The 12,591-nt window shown below is 41.9% G+C and overlaps 2 protein-coding genes across 4 annotated transcripts in view; both read left to right on the top strand.

The window, feature by feature from the left end:
* The first annotated feature begins 3,542 nt into the window (after positions 1-3,542).
* Positions 3,543-10,206, top strand: sall4 (spalt-like transcription factor 4). Its single transcript, XM_061697334.1, has 4 exons — positions 3,543-3,618; positions 5,322-7,742; positions 7,818-8,122; positions 8,428-10,206. Exons 1-4 carry the CDS (start codon positions 3,552-3,554, stop codon positions 8,863-8,865), a joined length of 3,231 nt encoding a protein of 1,076 aa, XP_061553318.1. The 5' UTR covers positions 3,543-3,551; the 3' UTR covers positions 8,866-10,206.
* A 690-nt stretch (positions 10,207-10,896) lies between these two features.
* Positions 10,897-12,591, top strand: part of LOC133407714 (probable phospholipid-transporting ATPase IIA) — a 59,617-nt gene continuing 57,922 nt past the window's right edge. For 2 of the 3 annotated variants that reach the window (XR_009769210.1, XM_061685890.1), the window contains exon 1: positions 10,897-11,083. Coding sequence is in view for 2 of the 3 variants with exons in the window: in XM_061685890.1 (XP_061541874.1) it covers positions 11,016-11,083 (68 nt within the window). In the remaining variant the exon portion in view is untranslated. The other variant, XM_061685898.1, reaches the window with a different exon arrangement.

Genomic DNA, 12,591 nt, shown 5'->3' with positions numbered 1-12,591 from the left:
GATATCGCCAAACACAAATACCTCCCATCCTGCTGTTGACAATTTAGCCTAACATTATTATCAGAAACTAATGGTGGTAACACTGTTAGCTAACGCTAATTTGTGCTAAAACTGCAGCTCTGCTTACATTTGGGGTTTGACATGATAGTGCTTAGGCGGCTGCTTCAAAGTGGTTCTTTCACTCTGGAACTTTAGCCAGCCTTTCTGCCAAGTCATTGGCTGATCATTTCAGTGTGAAAATTGGTTATTATGTCAGTTAGACCCACTGTTACGTAACAGCTGAGTAGGAGGGTAGAACGCCTTCTAACGCCTTTATCATTTAGGAATGACCTCCATTTCCAGAGGCTCAGAATTATTTGGATAAATGGCATATTTGAAAACATACAGTGTATGATCTGGATGAAAATGATTTGCATTTTACTACATTCAGTAATTCACTCGAACATTTTGTTGCTGTTGACATTAAGTATTCCCGACGGGTGGTAGGGGGGCATGGTTGTATGAGTGCACACAGTCGCAGAAGTAGAAACAAAACAGCGTATTCAAGCATACTTTCTTATTGGGGCCATAAAGCGTCTAGACAGCACTCCCTTCTTTTTCACCTTCAGCCAAGAGCCTCAAAGAGCATTTGGTCGTCCGAGTGTTTGTGCCACTCTTTGTCTGCTGGGTCGTTATGGAACACACAAGCTTTAAGACTCACATAAGAGTCATTGCATGTCAAACGGTAATATTTGTATGTTTGTGTGTGTTTGAATAAAGCACTATCAGGACTTGTATTTAAAAAAAGTAAAAGTGACAATAATATTTTAGAATCAGCCACAGTTGACCATATTCTTAGGTGACCCACAGGAATCATTTCATTCCCATTTGATCATTAAGTTGTGTTGAAGTGTATACATCCTCTGATATAAACACAAAACAATATTGTGGGTCCTGAGGAATCCTCTCCCTCTCCTGCAGCTTGTGTTACAACAATGGCCGTTCTCAAAAGTTACCATACGACATGTTTGATCTCAGCTGACCCCTCGAGTGTCCATGCAGGAGAGTTTGGACCCAGCTTGGAATGTCACTGGTATGCCAAAAATAAATTCCTGTCTCTGTGCATAGGCAGAGTGGGAGAACGTAAAGGAAAATCTTTACGCCTGTTATGCACTTTGTGTGTGTCCTATACAATTGTAAAGAAGAGGTCTCAAGATTTTCATCGCCATTTTGTGTACATCACTTACCGTGTTATATCAGATGGTTTTTTTTTGCCCTTTGAGGATTAAAATGACAAAAATGAATTCAAGGGTTAAATCTTCAACTGGCTTTTTGTGCTGTGGGGGTTGATTGCTAGGCACCACTGGATCTGAATAACACTAGAATAACAGCATATCATTTTGAGGCAGTCATATAAAGTTGTTCCCCCTGTCCACTGCTGTGATGTTAAATTTCCAGAAAGGCTTGGGGGCGGGGAGACGGTCGTCTATGCCCACAAGGTAAATGCTAATGTGATGCAGCAGCAGCTTAATTCCAGCATTTCTGTATTTATGTTGTTGGAAGGGTGATACTTGTTGCTTTGTAACTTATTCCCTGTGCAACTGTGGAAATTCTTTGTTATGTTTGTTGTTTTTTGAATGTTATAATGACCATATAAAACTACAATGACACTCAGTAGAGCACATATCTCCGCCAAGGCCAAACTGTCAAGTGAACAGAAAAAATTTATAGTTTCATATTTGTATTTGAAGAGACAGTTTTACTATGTCAATATTACTGCTCAGAAATATGATATTAAATGGTTATTAAAATGATTTTTGCACAGCAGTGTATACGTTATTCTTTATTTCAAATATTACATTTCAAAGTTTCATATATTTGTCCCTATTATGGTAAACTAGTTATAGTCTTCTAAATAAAATGCAATAAGAAACTTCAAAAGAAAAATATGTAGTAAAAGGATCAGAATCAGAGTGATATCATCTTCTCCATAGCTACTGTATCATAGAAAGTTGAATTCCAGCATTATGTTTGCACACATCCTTAGCAAGATTCTGTTTTTTTTTTGTTTTTGTTTTTTCTTGGGGAAATATATGCTGATGAAGGTACACAACTCCTCAAAAGGTGTCCCGCTATATGTACGAAGTCACCCCTTAAAATTAATCACAAACAGACAAAACAGTATTTGGTCATCTAGGTATTTTTGACTATATATGTATATATATTTTTTTTTAAGTATTGTTATCTGCTGGCTGTTTATATTACTTGTGCACAAGCTTTAGGAATCACAAAAAGTCTTAAAAGTAACCTACATGCCATTTTAAATCCATTAGAGTGATGAGGAAAGGTGAACTTTAAAAGCAGAAATACATTTAACTGAACTGAATCAAATATATTTTTGTCAGATCTATTCATTCAGTCACTCGAACTTTCAATTCCCATTACAGGACTAGTACTGTAAAGCAGGTATGAGTAACCGTTTTTGCTCAAAGGCCAAATTTGATTAAAAAAAAATTAACAGACAGATGGTCCAGGTCATTTTTTACAATCATGCTTTTTTTTTATTGTTTAAATGTAGTTATAATTAATGATTATTTATTTATATTATTTATATTGACAAAAGTTAAATACATGTATAAATTTATGCATTTTACTGAACAATGTTTAATTAACCAATTTTAGGTGGGCCAGAAAAACGTGGTTTGTGGCCTGCAGGCCATACTTTACCACCCGTTCTTCAAAGCATATCGAACTATCAAGAAAATGAATTACTTTTTCATTGAGATGATTCACAAAGGCACTAGCAAAAAAAATCATGGATTAACTTGGATGTATTTGTTCTCGTCAACTGGTTTCAGACATTTGTATTTTGCTATTATCCAACTTAAACATATGAGGTTTTAATAAGAAAACGCTGTGGAATTTGTTAACCAGGACATGAATTAAATTCACTCTTTATTGATTAATTCATTGTTTAGAGTATTAGATGTGTGAAAATCAAGAGGATCTGTTAAAAATTGAACTAGGGCCTGTGAATTACACTAAATTGATTTAGTAAAAGCTGATTATGATTATTATTATTTCCCATCGCATTACAGACCAATAAAAACATCCGATTAACATGGTGGGGGGCTTCATTGTGGGAGCCGAAACATTATTTGGGGTGATGTATTTTGAAATTTGTGGAGTACTGTACTGTATTTGTTTTGACTTCCCACGGTGCAGGAGATGGCCGATGAGCTGGGCGTTATTAAGCCGGCCTCCATGCCGCGGGCCCGGCCACTCGCAGGGCTGCTCCCGCCCCCTACATCGATGAGGTAGACGGCTTGCTCATTTGAATAATGTGCGAGCACTTGGACCCGAGCCAATCAGCTGTCGGAGTACCGGGATAACTCGCAATGCATTATTGATAATAATAATTACGTTGACATGCGCATTTCTACTTGAGGAGGTAGCGTGGTGGGGCGGGGGGGGGTGGACTTTTTTTTTTTTTTTTTTTTAAGGGCAAAAGAATTTGTAGAAGAAGAGGAGGATAATTGTGCGGAACTCTTTTTGGCCCAGATGGTTGCAGCATGTCGAGGCGTAAGCAAGCCAAACCGCAGCACATCAACTCGGACGAGCCCGTGTCCCCGCGAAATGGTGAGTTTTACTTCGAATTCATTGTTTTCATGGTTGCGCTCGCGATTTTTGACCAATTTGACGGTCCTGGTCTGGAGTTTCGGACGCAGAACGAAACTTGACGAAGGTTACTCAGGTGTGGGTCTAAATATAAAGTCATTTGAAAATCGATAGTGTCTTGAATCCATTCAAACTTGTTTCGTTCAAAATACCTGTTGATTTATTAAAAAAAAAAAAATAATAAAGAAAGAAAAAGTGGGGGTTGAATGAAGTCACCCGGACGTGAAATGAAACTTTTTACCCTAACAAGCCGGTTCATCCGTAAAATAAAAGCTGAGCTTGTTTAGTTGATGTCGTCGCCTTTTTTTGTGTCGAATCTGCGTTCGCTGATCGTGGGTCAAGTTTTAATTTGATGGATTTAATCGTATCCATTCCGATTAAAGTTGACTCTTTTTTGTTTTAATTGATATACACACATCCGCTTGCAAATGTTCTAACTTTGAAACAAATGTAACCATCCCCTCAAAAATAACAACGACAAAAAACAAAAAAAAAACCACTATGAACTGGGACTCTGGGTAAGCTGACCCAAAGGCAATAAATCCCCCAGTTTAATGCATGACTGTTTCCTTTGGTACGTATGTGGAGGGTGGGGGATGGAGCAGTGGCCCTTTTAGTGGAGCCTGTTGGGTGGGAGTGGGAGGGGGGGGGGCACCCCCCCTGCACCCCCCCCACCCCCACCTCCAATCGAGGAGCGCTCACCCCTTTCTGTGAATGAAAAACTTGAAAGGCTGTATTGGCTTCAGTCGTAGTGCGGTTTTAGTCAAGCAAAACGTGCTAAAACACAGTAGTATTTGGCTCACTGGTAATCGGCCGCCTCAATTTACGTATTGCTTCCACGGGTGTGGGGGCTCCACACTGTGATGTATTTGTGATAAGAGGTCTTGCGTCGTATTGTGCGCAAATATTCGCAGTTTCCCCCTCCGATGAGTATTGTAATGCAACTCGTGTGTGTGTGTGTCGTGACACTGTTCCAGTACCTCCTGCAGAGCAATTATCAAGTCCAACAGTTTCTCTGGGCAAATGCAAACAGGTGGTGTGCCTCCTTTCCCCCGCGCACACACATTCTCTCACACACACATACAAGGCATTAGCATTTAACAATACACCCAGTTATTGTGAAATATAGACAAATTAAAATGCACACTTGAGGGTGCTTGACCAATCTACACTGGTTTAGTTTCTTTTGAGTTGGTACATTTATCTGAAAGCAAATGCATACACTATTTTGGACAGTAGTTCCACCACACTCCTGTTAGTTGGTCAGTGTTGTAATGTTATTTGTTGTATAGCAACATTGTAGTTGTATTTATTTTAAAAACCAATACTCTATATGCTCCTGCAAATTGTTCTGATTTACGTTAAAAGTAGTTGGTTGCCCCCTGCTGGCCTTGTGGACAAAGGCTCAATTTAAAGTTGCTCAAGGGCCCTTAACAATGGAAATAGCCCAGATGGACTCTATTTTTACAGTGTTCTATTAGTATTGTGTGTAGTACAGTATATTATATACGTTTTGTAAAATATCTGATTTTTGAGATTCAATTGGATTCAATACATTTTTACAGGTCCTTTTTGTTTAAAACAAAACAAAACATGATTGCTACATTGTCATATGTTTAGAAGAAACTATCATTTAAAATCTATTTTCTAACACCCCCCATCAGGCCTTATACGAGATGATCCAGCGCAGGAGACCGACGGGGAAGTGAAAAGGTTCAGAATGGACCAGACTCAGATCTGCGACAAGTGCTGTGCCGAATTCTTCGAGGAAGCAGAATTTCTTGAGCACGAAAAGAACTGTACCAAAAGCCAGCAAGTGCTCATCATGAGAGATGGCGACTGCATTGAGGTGCCCAAGGAATATACGCAAGTTTCTCCAGAAGACCCCACCAGTGATCAGGACGACAGTCGGTCTAGTAGTCATTCCCTCTCTGCTGCCAATGCTGACCAAATGGAAAGAACTGAGGATCAGTATAACATGCACATGGAGGATCAAGACGAGATGTCTGCCAGTCCTGAGATACACTTCCAACCTTCCCCTGCAATGCAGGATCAAAACACTTTTGAAGCCATGACTACTGACACTCAAATTGCTGTCTCCCACACTTCTTCAAATACAACAGCTCTGTCGTCACAGGACGCCCTACAGGTCATCCCAATGATCTTGGAACAGTTGGTGTGTCTCCAGCAACAGCAGCTACAGCAAATCCAGATCACAGAACAGATCAGAATCCAAGTAGCCATGATGACTCCACAGGGTCTTCGGTCATCAATGGGGGCAACCATGGACCCCCTGAAAGCCCTTGGTGCCCATCTCTCCCAGCAGCTTTCTGCTGCAGCAGCCTTGATAGGAAAAAGGACTGGTAGTCAGAACCTGTCAATAGAGGCGGTGAAGCAAGGTAAACTCTCTCTACCCACTGGCACCCCAACATCTGTGCCAGCAGGACCGAGTGCAGTGACCTCTAAAATTGACATTTTGAAGGGTATTCCGGATCTGGCTGGCCGCTTACCAGCGCTACTTCCAGAGTCACCAGCCGTTGTAGGGTTTGCAGGGACCTTCAGTGGCATCCAAGCAGGGATTGATTCAAAAAAAGCAAAGGGAAAGCTGTTGAGTCTTCCAGTAGAGTCAAAAAATGGAGACTCATTATACAAGCACAAGTGCAAGTACTGTGGCAAGACCTTTGGCAATGATAGCGCTCTCCAGATTCACCTGCGTTCGCACACTGGAGAGAGGCCCTTCAAATGCAACATCTGTGGAAACCGCTTCACGACCAAAGGGAACCTCAAAGTGCATTTCCAAAGGCATAAAGACAAGTATCCCAACATCACCATGAACCCTCATGCTGTGCCCGAACACCTTGACAATATTCCCACCAGCAGCGGTATTCCCTTTGGCATGTCGGTGCCCATGGACGAGACAAATGAAATTAAGCCAATACTTGGTCATCCTGCTGCAGAGTCCCATTCTTCATCACTCTCTGGATTCAAAACATTTGATGGCGGAGACCCATTTTCCCAGAGACCCTCGCCATCAACGAGTGATGGCTCCCCATCTGTTTCCTCAAATGTCTTTGGCCAAGACACCAGTATGGATCACACCCAAAAGGATGCTAAGGAGGTCCTGGGAACACTGAATCACATAAATGGGAATGCCATGTCTGGAGAGCCGAGCTCTGGAACTGCAAAGCTTCAGCAGATGGTGGACGGGTTGGAAAAAAAGACAAACGACCCCAACGAGTGTGTCATCTGCCACAGGATTCTCAGCTGTCAGAGCTCGCTGAAGATGCATTACCGCACACACACCGGGGAGAGGCCATACAAATGTAAGATCTGTGGCCGTGCTTTCTCCACCAAAGGCAACCTGAAGGCCCATTACGGGGTGCACAGGGCCAACACTCCTCTTAAAATGCAGCACTCCTGTCCCATCTGCCAAAAGAAGTTTACCAATGCTGTGGTTTTGCAGCAGCACATTCGAATGCACATGGGCGGGCAAATCCCCAATACCCCATTGCCGGAAAACCACTTTGAGGCGAATGACGCAATTGAGTCTTCTCAACCGGAGGAAAAGTCTCTGGATCTCAATGGTTTTGAAGCAAACCTGGAAGATCAGGAACCTGCTGTGAACTCTCAAAATCCAAATGAGAACTCTGACTCTCTCACGTCTGCCACAGACGACCAGAAGCATGTTGGCCCGGCCATGTTTTCCAGCCTTGATGTCTTGAAGAATCTCACCTCTGCTCTTGCACTAAAACGACAGAGTAGCACTCCGTCTCAGAACGAGGGGACACCCAAAGAATCTCCATCTGCTCCCAGAGTGCAGGAATATCAGAATGGCCGCAGCCCGGGTGTTTCTGACTCTGCAATGTTGTTGCATTCCGCCTCTCCTGTGAACAACACAAGTAGCCTCAAGTCTCCAGAATCTCCTGCAGAAGATTTTGTGCGGAATGGGTCCAAACTGGACCTTGATGGGCCCACTCAAAATGGAACTGAATCGAGTGGAGCCCTTGACCTCACTGCTTCGAGCAGCTTTACCCCAAAAGCCATCAAAGAAGAACCTAGTGTGCCATTTACAACCGGAGAATACGGTGAGTTCGGCATTTTAAGAGGTACTGTAGTTGTTTGGAGTTTTGTTGAATCTAATTGCCTTCTTGTACCAACAGCTGCAAGTAACATGGCTTTCATGAGGATCCCGTCAAGTTTGGCCAGTCTGGAGATGAAAATTCCTCAAGAGAATCTATTAGGCAACCACAGTTTGTTCACCTCTCAAATGCCCCCGGGGACAGCCATGCCCTCGACAGTCCCCACGGCACCGCGTCGGTCCTCCAAACAGCATGTTTGTAATGTCTGCGGGAAAAACTTCTCGTCTGCCAGTGCCTTGCAGATTCACGAGCGCACTCACACTGGGGAGAAGCCTTTCGCCTGCAACATCTGCGGCCGGGCGTTCACCACCAAGGGAAATCTAAAGGTGAGTTTGCCTTGAGTGTCAATACTGCTGACTTCTAAATGTCACTTTCTGATGGCAACCTTGAATTTCCAGGTATCTAACATTGTTTTTCTTAACTGAAGATGCAAAATTGTCTTTGAGCTAAAGGTACTCTATGCGTTTTAATGAACACTGAAGACAATTTAGTATTCAGTGAACATGACGACAGGTCTGGCCGCCATTGTAAAACATAGTTTTCACTGGTTGTTTAACAGGGATACAAGGTTGTCTTCTGGTACTCTCATATTTGAATGGGTTTGTAATTTACTGAGTTTATTTTCTTTCAGGTACACATTGGTACCCACATGTGGAACAACTCCTCCAGACGTGGTCAGCGTCTATCCCTGGATAATCCCATGGCTCTTATGTCAATGAGCTCCGAGCCGAAGATGTTACCAGAAATGATGCAAGCGCCGAAAGAACCTACCGCTCCGCCCATGAACTTTGACCCATCTATGTGGAACCAGTACGCCACAGCCTTTAGTGGCGGCCTGACCATGAAGACCAATGAAATCTCAGTCATCCAGGGGGGAAGCATCCCCCTCCCCGGGAGCCCTGCTGGTGGCGCCCCGCTGATTGGATCCACTGGAGGGCTCATGAAGATGGACGGATCCCATTCTGGCTTGCCTGGCTCCATGGCCGAAATTGAGAAGAACAGTTCTGACAGTGTACCAAAATCCCAGTTTCCACATTTCATGGAGGAGGGGAAAATTGCAGTCAATTAATCATTGGGCCATCATCTGAACTTTAATGCTGACTGTCTTCTCCCAAATGAGGTACAATCATGTGGAATTCAGCATATGTATTTTCCCATTAATCTTGTCACATCACTCATTCAATTGATTCTGTAGTGTTGCTTTTTAGTTGACTTAGTATAACTACTGTAGTTGTATTTTATTTTATACAAGTATATATACGGGTATTTTTCTTTTTTTTTTTTCTCCCTGTGACATTTGTTTTGTTTTGCTGTCTATCCAAAAGTTTGAATGTATAACTTTACTTGAAACTCTGCTTTAATTCCAACTGTCTCCTTTTTAAAAATATACTTTTTGAAGGATTTGGACTTTAAGGGCTTGACTTTTATGGTCATTGTCTCCGCGCTAAGAACTTGACATAGTTAACCGTGCAGGTCTAAAATGACTACTCTCCCTCCTATTGTGTGCCATCGATTTTATGACGTACGTTTTTGTAGTGTAGTATTTCACGTGTGAGGGCCGTTTGGACAGGTTACTCTAGTGTCCTGTCTGTTGCATATGTGTTAGTTTTGAATGATGTAAGTAATGAAAAGGACTAATGGTTCTACTTGCCAAGTGCCTAACTTGAATTCTATGTGTTGCTATTGTCTTTCGGTGCACCCGAGGGTTAATTTAAAGGCTCTGGTAGAATTATGATTTGTACCATGTAGCTTTGCTTGTGGATCAAATTTACATCCAAAACTCTATCTGAGTGTCCTATTTAGTTGGCTGAGCTCTAAATGCATAATATTGTCCAGCTGCACTTTATTTAAGGTCTTATGGTTACATTTAAATTGTTGCATCTCAGTCTCTCAGCAGGATAAAGGACACATTTATAATTTTGTCTCAGAGGTTTGCCACTGCTCAGATTTAATGGTCTTCAAATTGTAGCATTTTAATTTATTTATAATACACAATGCTTGAGTTTTGGGGGTAAGTTCTACCTCATTTAGATTTATTCTCCATGCCTCCCTTTCTCAAAGTTAACTGTACATTCACCCCCCATACATTCTTGAGTGTATATATATTTGTTTTCCACTCTCAATCTGCTGTGTTGAACTCCAATGAATGTATCACAGGACACTTTACAAAAGTCAGAATGCTCAGAGTTCCTTCGAAGGCCCCTGCTGTACATTCCTAATTAATTATGCATTTGCCAAGTTGTGCCTTTTTTGTTAGCGAACCATGTCAAAACTGCTTTCAAAGATGTCTCTACAATTCAATGTTGAGCTAGTGTGGCTTGTTTACAGTGCACATTGTTTTGTTTCCCCAAATGTTTCCTTCAATTGTGTTTGCTGGTTTTGAAAAATAAAATCCTCACTTTTTTTTTTTTTTTTTTTGATATGCCTTGTCATTATTTCACTAACGATTGCAAGCGCTCAGAGATTTTGAAGTCCCTGCAGTGGGGTTGAAGGGTAGCACTATCTCACCACCTGTTAACACTGAGACGCTACTGTAGTTTTAAATTACACTTCTTTTTTTATACTTCGAATGCAGTTGTGTACAAACAAACCAGATGCATAAGTTGCATTTTGGGTGTATTTTGTTTGTTTGTTTGAATTTCAACTTCAACCTCATTTGTCATTCAATTTGTGTATTTTAAAGCAGTGTTTCCTAACGTTTTTGAGCCAAGGCACACAGTTTAGATGTGAAAAATCTCGACACACCACCGAACAAAAAGTGGTTAATTACGGTATGTAAATATCTGCCATCTCGGAAGAGCATTTTGTCATTCTGCTTGTCGCTCGTCGTCACTGGCATAAGATAGAGATATCATTTGTAGTACTGGTAAACACTTTGGAGCAATTAAGGGAATTTATATAATTTGTACAGTGGTTGGGTATCGGAAAGTGTTTTTACTGTTAAATCAACATAAAAAATAAAAGTTTCCCAATTCATCGTTCAAGGAGATGCTCACTGAACAATCAGAATGACGCCACAGCTAACAAAACAGCAACAAAAAAGATTTTTTTTTTTCCTTTTTTTTTTTTTTTCTTCTCTTGTCATTTTCTCTCCCGTAGTTCTAGTGTGTCCCACCCGGCTCGCTGTCCGCGGCTCGGTACGAAGTGGTAGCCTACCGCCCAGAACCTCAGAACCGCCCCAGCCAGGCTACGTGCCCGCGGCGGCTTCTCCTCTTCGGAATGACAGACAATATTCCCCTGCAGCCTGTCCGGCGGCCAAAGAGAAACAACAGTAAACACAGACACGGGTAAGGCTCGGTTAATTTTCATTCATGTTAGCAGCCTCGCTTTCGCTCTTCCGGCCATCTTCATCAAACACAAACTGCGGCTTTGTGTGGAAAAGTCAGCGGGCAGGGACACTGTACAAGCTCCAGCCGGCTAAACGATTGGTTATATACAACACATGTCCTTTATAAGGTAGGCAGTGTTGTGTTCGAATGGGGCTGTTTAGGCTAGCTAGCTTTAGCCTGAGCTTACATCCTTGTTCCGGGGAGAACGTGCAGCAAGTGCACTTGACGACGTCAATATTTGCCTCATGTCGCAGTAAAACGCAGCCACATGCAGGGCCCGAGCAGTGGTTTTCTCATTGGAAAAAAAAAAAGTGTGCTTACGAATATGACTTAAGATAGCCATACTAACAAGGGCAACTGGTATCGTGCAGATTGATGGAGAGGCTGTTGAAATGTCGTTTATCTCAACAGTGATGGCATCTAACGCAGCAGCCGATTAAACATACAGGAGCCTCCAACCGACAGATGACAATACAATTATAATAATCCATTGCAACCCAGAGGGCTACGATTACATTTGATTTGCTCTTACAGTATAGATGTTTTCTATACATATTGCATTTCTTTTCCCCGTACCTGATATTTTTAACTCTGTAACATCCCATGTCCAAGACTAAAACGAATTCCAGATTATATTTTATTAAAACTAAATGGAAGAGCTGTACATTGGTACAGGAGCTTAAATTGTTCAGTTACCAAACTCAAATTACACACATCGATCACTTTATTTCATTATCCCATCATTGAAATGCCATTAAGATGCCCCCCACCCAAGAAAAAATATAGCCACCAGCGACAGGACGCCAAATTGAATGAAACATTTTACGTTGAAGGGGGGGAAATTAAACCACTAACATCATTCAGACACGGCAGAATGAGCACACTCACTTTAACTTTTATCAGGAAGAGTTTTTGACGCAGGCGATTTTGATTCGCCAGTGTGGCTAAGGTGGGCAATATTCGCTTTGCCACATCTTGTTTCAGTTAGCCATTGGCGAGGTGGCGAACGGGCAGCGCGAACCCTGCTTTCTGTAACGTGTTCCGCTATCAGCCCTAGCTATACATATCTCCTCCCCGACATACAAAAAACATTTGATGTATCACTTAAACATAGTTCCTTGACACCAATTACTACTTTCCTATTAGCCAGGGCTTTTTCACAATCTTGCGGCATCTTAGGGCATTTCAGAAAGAGTGCCAATGATATGAAAAGGTGAATTTTTCAGAAAATAGCAAAGGATAGGTGAATTTATGAACATTGAACTATGAATAGGTGGGGTTTAAATCCATCCATCCTTTTTCCATACCGCTTCTCTTCACTAGGGTTGCGGGCATGCTGGCGCCCTACCTGGGCGATAGGCGGGGTACAATGTCCAACAACTTGTGTTGGTAATTAATCTTATAGTGATGAATACTTGGCACTATCAAGGACACACACAAATCAATTTATCAGACATCAATAACAA

Source organism: Phycodurus eques, chromosome 1 (assembly GCF_024500275.1).
Source record: "Phycodurus eques isolate BA_2022a chromosome 1, UOR_Pequ_1.1, whole genome shotgun sequence".
Classification (NCBI taxonomy): Eukaryota; Metazoa; Chordata; class Actinopteri; order Syngnathiformes; family Syngnathidae; genus Phycodurus; species Phycodurus eques.
This window is presented reverse-complemented; position numbering and strand designations above follow the sequence as displayed.